Genomic DNA, 14,930 nt, shown 5'->3' with positions numbered 1-14,930 from the left:
GCTTCTATCAGCAGAGTGACGGGCCTCCCGCGCCAGCCTATCATACTGCTGTCTGCTTTTAAATAAGTTTCTCTCCCTGTTTAGTTTGTCATGCACATCCGACTGTGTGTCTTAATTCAAATCCCTATTCATATTATCAAGAAGGCATCTTTCATGGACAAATGAGCAGAACCTGAACAACTTCGTTATGAAGACCCACAATTAAGTGTGAAATATTAATAAGCATTCGGTGTATTATATCCGAAATCCATCCAAGGATTTACGTTTCGAGTTTCAACTTTTCATTGACTTTAATTTGGCTGTCATGTGTCTAGCGGGGAGGGCGGCTGCATGAGCACGCCAGCTGTGCATCCTCCATAATGCATGGACGGGACAATAGGCATGTGGATGGATTTCAGCACGGTTTAACCTCCGTCTGAATAAAATGTAAACCGAAACGAACTCCTCAGACTGAAATCGGCTGAAAGGATAATGCCCGTTTTCCACCGGAGCCTCAGCATCTGTCACATGGGCAGCAGGTAACCGGGGCGTTGTGAGTTGCGTGGGGGGCATACATAGGCTACATATGGAAGAGGTGCTTGAGGCGAAGACCGAACACGATTTTGGTTGGTCATCAGTACGGGCGGGCTGTTGCAGGCCCAGGGAAGGTGGCTGCACGTTCGATGCGTACACAGGTGAGGCCGTGCGTCGATGTAGGAACTTTTGCATGCAGTTTAGACTAGAGATATGCAGAGGTGAGATTTGAGACGAAAGAGGTTCTATTTACCGATCTGTAGCTAACGTTGTTTTGGGGGGTTAGTGTGTGGTCATCTTCATCGTTCTGTGAGAAGCGTGGTGTTGAAAGTGACAATGCTGTCTAGGCATACAAATGGGTAGTATGGGTAAATGTTTTTTTGTTATTTGAAGATGCACAGCTTTTATGGGTAGCATTAAACTGTAAACACATCTTGTTCACATGGGAAAATATGATTAAGTTGATTTTATGTAAAGCACCTTGAGCTTCAATTCATGTATGAAATTTGCTATATAAATAAATTCTTACTCAAGTTAAAAGGCATCAGCGCTGTTTTGCACTGCATGTTGCGCGGGACGCAGCATAGTGGCGCGGCCTTCCAGAGAATGGAGAGGAGGATGCGTGGATTACTCGCGCCAGTGGGTTAAGATGCTTACCAACTAATTACCTTTTCATCGGAAAATCCCCTATCACACAGACTAAACGGAGAGAAGAAGTAGGGGGTGACGAGGGCTGTTAAAGCCGGGAACAGGCTAGAGAACTGAGTAAAGTTGGATCTGGCTACGTTTGTCATCTAGCCACACTTCAGAAAAATACAAACAGAGAGAATGAAGGAAAAGGACATAATGCAAGGGGTGCTCGGTCACTGTTAAACGCAGTGGTGTTGTCTCTGTTGCTATGTCATTGAGAGTAGCATTTTAATCTAACTGCGGACGTTAAGTTTACCTATTGACACACTTTCTTCCTGTTTTGCTTTGAATGTTGGCCGAATGATGCTAAGGTAAGCATACTATAATTTTTGATGGTAGTTTTGAATAAGAATAGCCTGATTATTGTAATGTAGGCCAGCTTGTTCTTTTCGCTATAGGACATTTGGAGAAGTCATATTGTATGTTTAAAAAGCTTGAGTAGGTTTGTCCATTTGGCCTAGTTCTTTATTTTTTCGTTTCAACACAATTATTAATTGGATGCAAATGAATATTGAGCACACTTATCATAAACGCAGGGTGTCAATCTGCTAAACTGCGCACATTTAAATACATTGGAGGTGGATAGGCCTATGAGCTAATCATCACATACAAATGCGATTATCTATTCAGGATCTGGAGTAAGAACAGGTGTGACAGTTCCAAACATATCATGACACGAAACATGCACAGTCTTATTTTTTTTTGCCACAACAAGTGCGTCCGAGTTTAAATTCTAGAAACAAAAAACAACAAAAATCGTAGCGTAGTAAGTATCCCATAAAATAATGATGTCATCAAAATTGTCAGCTTGTCAGTTGGGCCGCACTCAACACAAAGCCTACTTTCTCTCGTCTCAGAATCAACTTTGCTTTTTAGAGCTATCGATCTTTCCCGGAAACGGGAAGACGAGCCTAGCTTTGGGAACCATTTGGAGCGTCTCAAAAATCACTTAGCGCATCATTCCATTGCCGGAATCAATCCGTTCTCTTTGAGCCTCTCCTGCTGGCCCGGGACGTCCTACACCCGGGGACGGGCTGGTGGGGCGAAAGCGGCAGGCTAGTCAGGTTGGACTGCTAGGCAGCAGATGGTATTGCAGGATAATCCTGTTTCATGGACGAAACGGGGGTTGGAAAGGGCGTATTTATTGATGGTTAACTCTCAAGACAACACTGACCGGGACCACTCCTCCTGTTCTGTGTATGGCACTGGTAGAATTCACTGTCACGGTTCACATCAGTGAATTACCATAGGGCCATAAACAGAGTAGAGAATTAACCGCAAAATCCAGCGCAAGCTGTCTCCACTAAAATGTTTAAACTACTCAGGACTAACTTCTATCTTCTTTGCCCATTTTGGCACTAGCACATTTTTGCTTCTGTCCTTGTGTGTTTGAGCAATCATGTGTGGTGCCAATATAGGAGAAGACAGATAACCTACGCAGCTGGGTTTCCTAACGTGAGTGGAGGTTTGATAAAAAGTGTTCTAGGTGATACAACAGGGAAGAAAAATTATATATTTTTAAATTGCTTACTCTGCCTGTATCTTGTGTGTGTCCAAATGAAAAGTAGAGAAGAAAGAAAGTTGCAGAAAGAGAGCATGACATGTTTTACAAATGTATAGATCAGATTGATTATGCTGGCCTTCTCCAATATCAGTGGTTGCCATGAAAGTCTATATTCTAGCTGTGACACTCTGTTACTGGTAACCTGAGCACCAGACACAGAAAGACAGACACAGACACACTTGGAGACACAGACAGATATAGAGAGAGACTGACAGACACAGATACAGATATAGAGAGACTGACAGACACAGATACAGAGAGAGAGACTGACACACAGACACAGATATAGAGAGAGACTAACAGACACAGACACAGATATAGAAACCAACAAACATCCAGACACTGAAAGGCATAGACACAGAAACATACAAGGCCCTTGTAAATATGGGAGTCAGGTGGCTGAGCAGTTAGGGAATTGGGCTAGTAATCAGAAGGTTGCTGGTTTGATTCTCGGCCGTGCCAAATTACGTTATGTCCTTGGGCAAGGCACTTCACTCTACTTGCCTCGGGGGAATGTCCCTAAACTTATTGTAAGTCACTCTGGATAAGAGCGTCTGTTAAATAACTAAATGTAAATGTAATGTAAATGTAACATACAGTACCAGTCAAAAGTTTGGACACATGGGAAAATGTCTCCAAACTTTTGACTGGTACTGTACATAACCCTCACCCAAAGGCATAGATATATAGATAAAGCCCAGCAGGGGTTGGGCCACGGCTGGCCTCCTGTCCCCTTGGATCCTGGCTCTTCACAGTATTTGGCAATGGTAGAACTCACACTGGTGGGCTTAATGGATCCGGTGGTTCTAGACTTGCCAACAACTGACTGAGCACTTCTACGTCCCTGTGCGAGCAGGCTTGGGTGATTGTGTCTACAGGGTGCATTAGTTGAGGGATTTGTGAAATATGGGAGGGGGGGAGGTAGCAATTGTGTAAGTGACTACAGGAGAAACAGAGGGGGTGACATTTCCTCCCTTGCACTTCTGCAGTCTCAAAATACTGTGGCACTGTGACAATGGGCCCCTGCCTCGAGGGTAGCTCCTTGGGGAGGACGTCGGGAGAGAGAGAAGACCCTTCTCTTGTCCGCAGCACGTTTTTGTTTTGATTTGTGGAAAACTTTTGACTTCTGTTAATACACCCTTCAACACTGCTCACCATCATGAGTCACTCACACACATGTATACCACTGACCTACTGACTTGCATACCTCATCATTGGTTATGTTAAATATTAGTATTCTTTAATAAATTACCACAGCGGATCCTCTCGCGTATGGTCCCCTTTATTCTGTCGCAACCACTGAGCCGGGTTTGTGACACAGCACAGCTGTGACGGTGGGCCCCTGCCTGAAGGGTGGCTCCTTGGGGCAGAACAGCTGTGACGATGGGACCCACTTTCCTTGGAACACCTGCTATCACCCATGGCTAACCCTAACCCATGGCTAACCCTAACCCATGGCTAACCCTAACCCATGGCTAACCCTAACCCATGGCTAACCCTAACCCATGGCTAACCCTAACCCATGGCTAACCCTAACCCATGGCTAACCCTAACCCATGGCTAACCCTAACCCATGGCTAACCCTAACCCATGGCTAACCCTAACCCATGGCTAACCCTAACCCATGGCTTTTGCTTTTACCTTTTTCTTTTCTCTCTCTGCTCCATCCCATGGAGTGTGCAGTTGTGTGTCGGTTCCAGTGTGTCTATTCTGTAGTGTACTGTATGTCTGCAGAAGGCCATTGGTTTTATCAACAAGCAGCACAGCTTGTGATGCAACCAGATCTCTCTCTGTCACAACAGGATAGATGGAGGGAGGGTTGGAAAGGTCAGCACCAGACACACGTACCGATAAGCTGAAGAAGGGACTGCAATGCAAGATAGGAACAGGTTAGAGGGAGGGAGGATGGGTGGCATGACCAGGTAGAAGACAGTTAGAGGAGGTGCCCTGTCCACTTTTTACAACACTGTGCTAATACCTTTTAATCAGCTTTAGAATAGGCCCAAGGACAAGCACGACCATTTTTGTACACACACCCCCTCACACACTGAGCACACACAGCATGGTGACAGACTGTGTGGCTGGGACACTTGGATCTGCTCCTCCCTGACTGGAGGTGTTTGATATGTTAACAGGGAATGAACTCGTAAATAAATCTGACTCCAACTTACAAATGTGCACTGACCGTTACCTTTCTCCTTGAATCAATGATGTATTTCTGACGTAGGTGAGAATAGTTTCCATCCTTGAGTAGGACTCCAATCTCAATGCAAGCGTGTTCACTAATCAGCTGTTCAATTGATATGCAGACAGTGGAGTTTAAGCACTATGAAAATACACAAAACTGACCACCAGAGGCTACTGTGATATGCCCAAAGTGAAAGCCCTAATTACTTAGTGGCATCACTTTTTCCAGATTTTGTTTTTTATGAACAGTTTATAGTGATCTCACCAACCCTACCCCAACTCTGTAACCCTAACCATGTACACTGTAAGTGTATAATTATCTTAGTGTGTGAAAGCTATCTATGAAGAGAACCAGTAACTTTAAATGCAAGAAGATCAATTCATTATCTAAATAGTATAATAACCAATTTGTAACAGTAATAAAACACATATCGATACAAAACATAGCTTTAATGTAGTCTACTGTGACGTGCATGGGAGTGTTAAGTAAGCAGAATCTTCCAAATCTACATTTAAGTAAAATCTCAATAGGTTACTGTGGCCCTGTCTTATGTTGATACAACCCACAGATCTTACCAAATTGGGGGACACTAATGTGAGAGAAATATCCACAATAAAGAGGAAGTCGCAGTGGTGAAAGAAGACCAAATGTGATGCCTTTGGTACATTGGTAACATTGGTCTGCTGCATGCAGAACTCAGTAAAAACTGTTAGGCAGAGATCATACATTCCCTAAATGTGACACATAAAATGAGATACCAAACATGGCATTAAAAGTTGTTTACAATATAAATAAACACATGGATCTGGATAATTCCAGAGTTTTCATCAGGTCACCTGCCTCTATTTGACCACTCGTCAGGTAGTATGGGTTACAAGCTGTCTTGATACACACACATGGTAGCCTGGCTGCCAGCCCAACTTCTCCCCGCCCACAAAAACATTTGGTCGGGAAGTTGGGTCTGGAGGGTCTCATATTGGGAACAACCAGAGAATGTCTAATATAGAGAGAACTGCCACTCTCGGGAAACTTCCGGGTTCTGAACTGGTTGAAGTTCCATGTGAGGGCGCTAACGAGCGAGTGCAGAATGAATGGAGGTCTATGGAGTGGTACCCCTCAAAATCCACTTTTCTCAGGATATAATTTTTTGTCTAGTCATTTGAATTCTGAATTCGAAAGGGGAGGCCAAAATAATACACACTGCTGGTTGTTAGATTGTTTTAAAGTCGCCTTTCTGTTCTAAAAAGCTTTTGAAAATGTAATTGACGTCATACACATCGTACGACCAGAGCTACTGCTTTACGGCAAGCTCTGGTCACTTACTTTTTTCTCTCAGGGCATCGACAACACAGCTGACAGGTTAGGCTCTCCCTGTCAATACACATGCTTGAAAGAGTTTTGGCTTGCTAATGTTGTTGCTAATGTTGCTAATGCTCTGACATTCTGATTCCGCTTCGGATGCCATTAAGCGGGTGCTCTGGTCGTATCAGTCCTTCACTAACCAATCAGCATTCATTAGCAGAATGTTAGTGTGTTATGGGCAACAACGACTCACCCTGTAAGAAATCAAAAGGACATAAGTACTCGTTAATTTAACTTTCGACCTATAATCCATGTTGAACATGCAAAAACTACAATCAAATTGGAGATTTCTCAACGACAATCAGGCGAAAGAGACAAATTTAGCCGTTTAGCTCCATAGACTCCCATTCAACATGCACTCACTCGCAATCACCCCCAGTGGAACTTTGGTGGAGCTGCAGCCAAATTCGGTACAATGGGGCTTAATAGGGAGTGGCAAGGCTCTCCTTAAACAGGCTCTGGAACAACTACATAAAACCAGGAGCTGGGCGGACCAATGAAATTGCCAGGGTGGGCTTTATACGATGATGGACAGATGATCAACAGTAACGTAATCAACAACGTCACGAAAGAGCGCTTGGGTTGAATTTGTTTTCAACAAACAACATATTACGTTGCTATGATTGGTTGTAGGTCTATCCAATTGAGCGAAGAGGCATTTGTTTTACGAGTTCGGTTGAAACATGCCCCATAGTCACAGCCCAACGGAGAGTTATCAGACTCATATTCTGACTAGAATTATGAGTATGACAACGTCAGCCTAAAATCCCCCATTAGTATTGCTAAAACACAGAAACTGAACATGAACACAGAAAAAGCTCTGCTTCTGTCAGCCATTTTGCGCCTGGACTTTTACTTTGAAAGTTCAAAAGTTACCACTAATGTTCCCTATTGGCGTCTGCAGAATTTCATTGGCTATAAGGCTAACAAGTTCATTTGTGAACCAGCTGAAGCCAATTTCAGTTTTGTACCAAAGAAAGAGTTGGGGAGGGGGGGGGGGATGCACGGATGTTGGGAGCCACCTGGTTGGCTTTAGAAGGTTGTGGACAGGGCATGGAAGCTCCTATTGGGTCAATTGAGGTGTCAATCAACAGGTCAGAGTGCAGTGGCGATTTTGACACCAAGATATCGTAGATATCTTGAAGTGAACCTTTTATGACCGATTGTGCGTGAGTGACTGGTCTCTTCAGTTGGCAAAGTCAGAATGATGCAACAAGAGATCATGGCTATTTATGGATGTAATACATTGTTTTGGACGAAATACTTTACATGGTTAGATAGTTTGGACCTTTGGGAATGTAACCAGACCATTTTTGTTGGGATGTTTTGCATAGCTGGGAAACTCTGAACCTTGTTAGGTGAGTAGTCTCTGTTTGCTTTCGCTTTGTTTACATGTTGGTGGACGGACAAAGACGTTGATTGTACTTGCTGTTGCGACTCGATATATGGCGTGTAGCAGTCAAAAACATTATTTTGGTGGGGACAGCAATTTAGAAGACTTAACAAGCTACAACTGTAGACCTGTCTCACAGCAGGCCTGTCTCTCTGCAATTATCATGTCTCTCTGCAATTATACTGTCTCACTGCAATAACCTTGTCTCACTGCAATAACCTTGTCTCACTGTAATAACCCTGTCTCTCTGCAATAACCCTGTCTGCAATAACCCTGTCTCTCTGTAATAACCCTGTCTCTCTGCAATAACCCTGTCTCTCTGCAATAACCCTGTCTCTCTGCAATAACCCTGTCTCTCTGCAATAGCCCTGTCTCTCTGCAATAGCCCTGTCTCTCTGCAATATCCCTGTCTCACTGTAATAACCGTCTCACTGCAATAACCATTTGACTGCAGACCTGTCTCACTGTCCCCTTTCACCAGCGTCACTTATATATCTTCCAAACAGACAAAATATAAATAATCAGAGTTGGCCCAAACCCACACACACATTCATACAGAGTGTATTGTGACCTTTGCTTCCATTGCTCTGCACTCATCCTTGGAAAACGACTGAGCTGTGATCTACTCGATAGACGTGAGGATGTGGCTCAACAGGAAACGGGTTTGTAAGAAGCTCCATTCTGAGAGATGAGGGTTTATTATGGGATATTTGTTTAATCCTATCACATTCTAAAGCACGTGAGCATATGAATGAAAGGCAATGTGTATGAGTAATGAACAAAGGACAGAGAGCGGTGTATCATGATGATTATTTGCTGGACTTACTAAATGCACTATTTGTACTTGTCACTTTACATAAAAGCATCTTGTGAATCAAAACATGACAACTTAAGTGCAACTAACATGATTAGAGTAATGGAGAGGGAGGAAAGTAGTGGATGAGAGAAGTTTAGGCAAGGTGGGAAGGGAGAATGCAAAAGAGAGGGGGAGACATTCCTTCCAGACTGGTTAACATTTATCACAACAGCTATCCATTCAGAGCAGCCAGTCAGTCAAAACTTCTTATTTTTTCTTGAATGACTTGCACCACCTTGCACCACCTCATGAAAAATGCACTACTAACTCAAAACGCAAAAAAAGAGTTTATAAACATTTATAAGATCACATTTGCCATTTTATTTACAGTTATTAGGCATGCAGTATAATATATATGTCTCTATGTGACTCTCAGTTATGGGCTGTATAACCTAGTATCCATGTTTGAGGAAATACTCATAACTCATAAGGATCTGGAACAAAAACATTCTTTAAATTTTGTAGTAGATTTAATAATATAAACACACCAGCTCCGATTTATCATAGATGTTTATGTAGAGGTTTAAAATGTGTGGATGGGGGACAGATGGATGAGTGGTTAGGGAATTGGGCTATCAATCTTAAGGTTCCCAGTTTGATTCCTGGGAGTGCTAAATGACGTTGTGTCCTTGGGCAAGGCACTTCTCCCCACTTTCCTCGGGGGAATGTCCCTGTACTTATTGTAAGTCTGCTAAATGAGTAAATGTAATGTAATATGCTTAACAATTAACAACTCAGTCAGCTCCAGTTCAATTTGGTAGTGGATCAGACTCCTGCCACAGATCCCAAACCAGCCAGGAGATGTGAACCTTGTTGGGTCAGATACCTCAGACATTGGGCCTCAGTGTCATGGATCAATACCTACATGTAGACAGATGCTGTGTTAAAAATGATGGTTACATACTGGATAAGTATATGTTTCAGTGTTTCCCACAGAATGTGATTATAATTGTTGCAGTAGGCAGGCAGCCAGATGTTGTAAAAATTTGAGGCTCAGCCCAAACTTACTGTATGTCCTAGTATCGGTTCTCAACAAGTAATGCAAGTGCGCAATTATTTATTTTCTGCATTAATTTGCGTGCAAAATAGTTTTAGGAGTTTTAGGGGGAATTTGGGTTATCTGGGAAATTTTGGGCATGCACTTTCTCATCTGAGATGAGTGACTTTAATCTAGTGCCCTGATCCTTTATAAGACACCACACCAATCACGTTTTGTGATTTCAGTCACATAACATCCATGCAAAACCTAGAATCAAAGTTATGTGGACTAAACATTTTCATGGCAGCGAAGAAAATGTTTTGTAGTTTAGGTGTCCCACATTACCCAATGTCCCAGATTACCCGAATTCACTCACATCATATAAACATTACTTTGACTCATATTGTGATATTTGCCGAATGTATTTACCTATGAATATTATTATATATAACTTGAATGTATCTGTTTTGGACACATTTGTGCAGAGAATTATGATACTAACAGTTCGTAAACTCCAGATTGATTCTCCTGCAGATTCTCAGAAAAAGCAGTTTGTCCCGCGCATTGATTCAGAGGGTGCATGGAAAGAGGGGGCTGTGACCCACAGACGGGTCTGTTGCAGTGAGAGAGAGAGAACGCGAGCGGGGCAAGAAGGGGCTGAGCCAATCAATGCGTTGTGCGCAGCTCTACAATTAAGTGTTTTTTTGGGGGGGAAAAAAAATCGTATGTATGGGAAACACTGCTGTTTATATATGCACGTGTATATCCCACCTGTAGTAGTTGGGTTTGAAGGGCCCATGCTTGCTGAGTCCCAGGTACCTGGCCTGCTCATCAGTCAGCTCTGTCAGGTGGGCATCAAACGTAGGCAGGTGGAGGTTGGCCACATACTCATCTGCAAATAACACACACTGGGAGTGAGAGGTAGAGGTGGTGGGGCTGGGAGTGAGAGGTAGGGGTGGTGGGGCTGGGAGTGAGAGGTAGGGGTGGTGGGGCTGGGAGTGAGAGGTAGGGGTGATGGGGCTGGGAGTGAGAGGTAGAGGTGGTGGGGCTGGGAGTGAGAGGTAGGGGTGGTGGGGCTGGGAGTGAGAGGTAGGGGTGATGGGGCTGGGAGTGAGAGGTAGAGGTGGTGGGGCTGGGAGTGAGAGGTAGGGGTGGTGGGGCTGGGAGTGAGAGGTAGGGGTGATGGGGCTGGGAGTGAGAGGTAGAGGTGGTGGGGCTGGGAGTGAGAGGTAGGGGACTCACCCATCTTCTTGGGCAGCAGGTAGACATCTTTTTTGTAGCGTCCCTCAGGAGCATTGTACAGCTCTATCACAGCCAGTGCCTGCACAGAGAAGAAGGAAGTCTCTGTGAAGTCTCCCATGACACAAGCACAAACCATCAACTCACACAATAGTTTTGTGTGTGTGTGTGAACTCTTTTACAGACCTGTGTGGTAGCAGTGATGGATAGGACAAAGGTGGGTACTGTGGAGCAGCTCAGGTTTAAAAGTCGACCCTGAAAAAAACCTCTCACATTAAGTATATAAATGAAGCAAAAAGCTGCACATAGAACAATATGTCTGTTTTCGGTCATGCTTCTCACCTCAGCCAATAAGACGATCCTCTTGCCATCCGGCCATATCACATGGTCCACCTGTGACCTCACTCGCTCCCAGGTTAGCTCTGGGCTCTGCAGACTCACCTGAGAGATGCAAGTCAGTCTGCATACCATACACATAAACACATACCCACACATGTATACTCTCACACACCCACACACACACATACACACACTTGTATGGATCTTACCACATCTATCTCAGTGTTGGAGTGGCCCATGTTGCACACGATGCAGCCGCTCTTCATCCTGTCCAGATGCTCTCTCCCCACCACACTCCTGTTACCTAGGGAACAGACCAGGATAGAACACTAGACCACAGCTACCCTCTGACCTGCCCCAGCCTCCTCACCTGCCCCAGCCTCTCCTCTTACCTGTGCAGGTAATGACCATGTCCACCTGTCGGATGACCTCGTTCAGCTTGACTAATCGGAAGCCATCCATGCTGGGTAGGAGAGGGAGGGGGGAAGAATTACAGTTGGCTTCCAGATGAATAAATGTCTGCAGAGTTATAGTCCTACTAGGTCTACAAAGTTAGAGACAGAGTCCTAGATGTAACTTGTTTAACTACATGCTCTTATGGTTCTTCCCTTTGGGACTTATTTAGTTTTCACAATGTATGTTTCATGTTTTGGCTGCCCACAATGTTTGGGGCTATCTCATTGTTATGATCTGTGACCTATGCACTTTTGAAAAACTCTCTTTTGGAAGTCGCTTTGGATAAGAGCGTCTGCTAAATGCATTAAGGTAAATGTGATTGTAGATCTGCATGGGTGAGGTTAGTCCTAAAAGGTCTAAGCAATAACATGTGGGGTCCTACCATGCCTGCAGGGCACAGATGGGGTCCACCTCTGTGATGTAGACCACAGAGCCCATGGCCCTCAGAGCTGCAGAGCAACCTTTACCAACCTGCAGAGAGGACATGGGCAAAAAGCAGTGAAGAACAACATGGTGTTTGTCAGTGCATGTTTGTGTAAGGTGGCGTGGGCTCTGACCTCTCCATAACCACACACCACAACCTGCTTCCCTCCAAACATGACATCTGTGGTTCGCTTCAGTCTGGGGGAGGACGAGGTGGTAGAGGTCACAATTCATACTGATATATCTCATTGGCAAGGAGACATCCATCTCATATTATCCAGTGTGTGTGTGTCTTGCAAGCATACCCATCCAATATGGACTCTCTGCAGCAGTAGAGGTTGTCAAACTTCTGTTTGGTGACGGAATCATTGACATTCATGGCTGGAACGCTCAGCCGGCCAGCCTTTGACAACTGGTACAGTCTAAGTGGAGAAGGATGGAGTTAGCTTAGCAAATTGGCCTGGGAGGAAGGGACAATGGTTTGCTTAGTTTAGCAGATTGTGAGGAGAGGGATGGGGTTAGCTTGTGAGGGGAGCGGGGGGGGTTAGTCTTCCACACTAGCCTGGGAAGCGAGAGAGGGAGTTAGAGTCGCCGGGCCAAACCACATGGAGAGGGGCAGCAAAATAGAGTATATATCTGCAGATCAAGATGTAGCAGGTTCAAATTCCCCCTCTGTATGTCACTTTGGATAAAAGCATCTGCTAACTGAACACATGAGAAGGAGTCAGCTTAGCAGAACAACCCTGACATCCTGCATGGATGCAGGACATCTAACCGTCCACTAGAGGACAGGACCAACCTGTGCACCCCTGTCACGCTCTCCTCTACAATGCCTTTGATTCTCTTGAACAGGTTGGGGTACTTCTTATAGATGCAGTGGGTCAGGTCTCCTCCATCATCTAAGATCTGGGTGACAGATGGATACAGGTCAGCTGTACTCCGAGGGGGTCTGAGAGTACCAGGGTGGTAGTGTGGGGAGAGGATCTGTACCATGTTTGGCTCCCAGGCCTCCTGAGTCACACAGCTGTCGATACACCACCAGAAGTCCTCCTCCGTCTCTCCCTTCCAAGCAAACACGGAGATCCCTGAGATGGAGCGATGGAGGATGAGGAGGACAAAAGAAAGAGGGGGAAGAGGAAGAGTGTACAGGAGTGACAGAGGAGGAGAGGAGGATGGCAGTAGAGCCAGTGGGGTCTGGATCTCACCTCCCTCTGCCAGAGCTGAAGCCACAGTATTTTGGGTGGAGTAGATGTTGCAGGCTGCCCAGCGACACTGGGCTCCCAATGCCGACAGTGTCTCTATCAGCACCTACACACACACACACACACACACACACCATACACACGCAGTGTATAGATAATTGACTGTGTTTGTGTGTACATGCATGCATGTTAGTGTCCCTGTGTCAGTGTGTGTACTTACGGCGGTCTGGGCTGTAATGTGGGTACAGCCTACCACCCTGGCTCCAGCCAAAGGCTTGTCCCCCTCTGCCTTCTTCCTGAAGGCCATGAGAGCAGGCATCTCTGCACCAAGAATAGCCAATCAAGTTCCCATTGCTTGATTACATTCCAATAGATCACCATGTACGATGAGGACGCCCCTCCTTCTCATTTTAAGTTCTTAGTGATCAATCTCACCTTGCTCTGCGATGTCTATCTCCCTGCGCCCAAAGTCAGCCTGTTGGATGTTTTTGACGCAGAAGTCTGAGAAACCTTTGGAGGTCTTCTGCTGATTCACCCGGGGGGGGCACTCCTCCTCAGAGCTGTCTGTGTAGGCTGGGATATACAGTGGAACAGAATGACAGGTTACCAGAATGACAAGGCATACCATGTTGTTTATGTGGTTGGAGATTTGTGTTACAAGATGGAATCCAACTTCTGACTTGTTTTTCTGATTCAGTGTTTCAGGCCACATACTGGGTAGAGCTGGATTACTTCCTCCCTCTCTCTCCACCTATTTCCCTCTTTCTCTTTCTCCTTTTGTAGCAAAACCCGAGGCCAGGATCAGCAGTTCTGAAGGCAGATTAAGATCCTATTATGCAGTCTATTCCTCTGTAGCCCTTCTGAGAGACGGCCCCAGGACAAATCTGCTGCTGGAGTTCAAAACCTACTCAGAAAATGTATGAATGTGTTTGTATGTGTGTCTGTACACGTGTGTGTATGTGTATATATGTGTGGTGTGTGTGTGTGTATTTATACTATGCTTGTGTGTGTGTGAGTGTACCATTCCTAAGTATCTGTATGAAATACAACGGTACTTAGGAATGATTGGCAGGACTTGATGTTAGTTTCCTCCAGGATCACAATGACTCTTACTGAGAGACTTATTGCTCTTGTTGATTAGTGGAAACTGACTTAAAATGATTGTACTCGCTGTGAAATGTATTATTGTTGCTTACTTTTTCCACAGGTACACCCTTGCACTTTTGAGGTTCATGTTGTTTACTTGTAACTTGTTTAACTACATGCTCTTATGGTTCTTCCCTTTGGGACTTATTTGGTTTCACAATGTATGCTTCATGTTTTGGCTACCCGCAACGTTTGGGGCTATCTCATTGTTATGATCAGTGACCTATGCACTTTTGTAAAGCACTCTCTTGGAAGTCGCTTTGGATAAAAGCGTCTGCTAAATGCATACATGTAAATGTACCTGAGCTGTGGCTGTCCGTGGAGGACAGGGAAAGGGAGTGGGACAGCGAGCGGTGGACCATCTTGATCGGCCGTTTGTTGAACTCGTTCTTTGGGTCAGTCAGCTGGAGCTGCTGTAGGAAGAAAGGACACAAAAAAGAAAGAACAAAGGAAGGAAAGACAAAAAAGGGAGACACCACCTCAAAATATCTCACTTCCCCTCTTCCCCATGTACAATTAGCCATTCTCGACCCATCTATCCTTTATCCCTCTGATTCTTCCTCACCATCCAGTGAGGCGT

The 14,930-nt window shown here is 44.9% G+C and overlaps 1 protein-coding gene across 1 annotated transcript; it reads right to left on the bottom strand.

Annotated features, from left to right (window-relative positions):
* Nucleotides 1-8,918: 8,918 nt before the first annotated feature.
* LOC146259269 (S-adenosylhomocysteine hydrolase-like protein 1) lies at nt 8,919-14,930 on the bottom strand. Its single transcript, XM_084671562.1, has 16 exons — nt 14,652-14,930; nt 13,640-13,777; nt 13,425-13,525; nt 13,208-13,310; nt 12,993-13,087; nt 12,802-12,908; nt 12,308-12,424; nt 12,137-12,200; nt 11,962-12,050; nt 11,516-11,586; nt 11,333-11,427; nt 11,127-11,225; nt 10,971-11,039; nt 10,788-10,866; nt 10,317-10,437; nt 8,919-9,427 (listed from the first exon to the last, which is right to left on the bottom strand). The coding sequence occupies exons 1-16, from the start codon at nt 14,872-14,874 to the stop codon at nt 9,421-9,423; spliced, it is 1,578 nt and encodes a 525-aa protein (XP_084527688.1). The 5' UTR covers nt 14,875-14,930; the 3' UTR covers nt 8,919-9,420.

This window comes from Hypomesus nipponensis, chromosome 14 (genome assembly GCF_054491055.1).
Source record: "Hypomesus nipponensis isolate SF chromosome 14, ASM5449105v1, whole genome shotgun sequence".
In the NCBI taxonomy this organism is placed as follows: Eukaryota; Metazoa; Chordata; class Actinopteri; order Osmeriformes; family Osmeridae; genus Hypomesus; species Hypomesus nipponensis.
The sequence above is the reverse complement of the archived record's forward strand: the minus strand, read 5'-3'. Positions and strand labels throughout refer to the sequence as shown.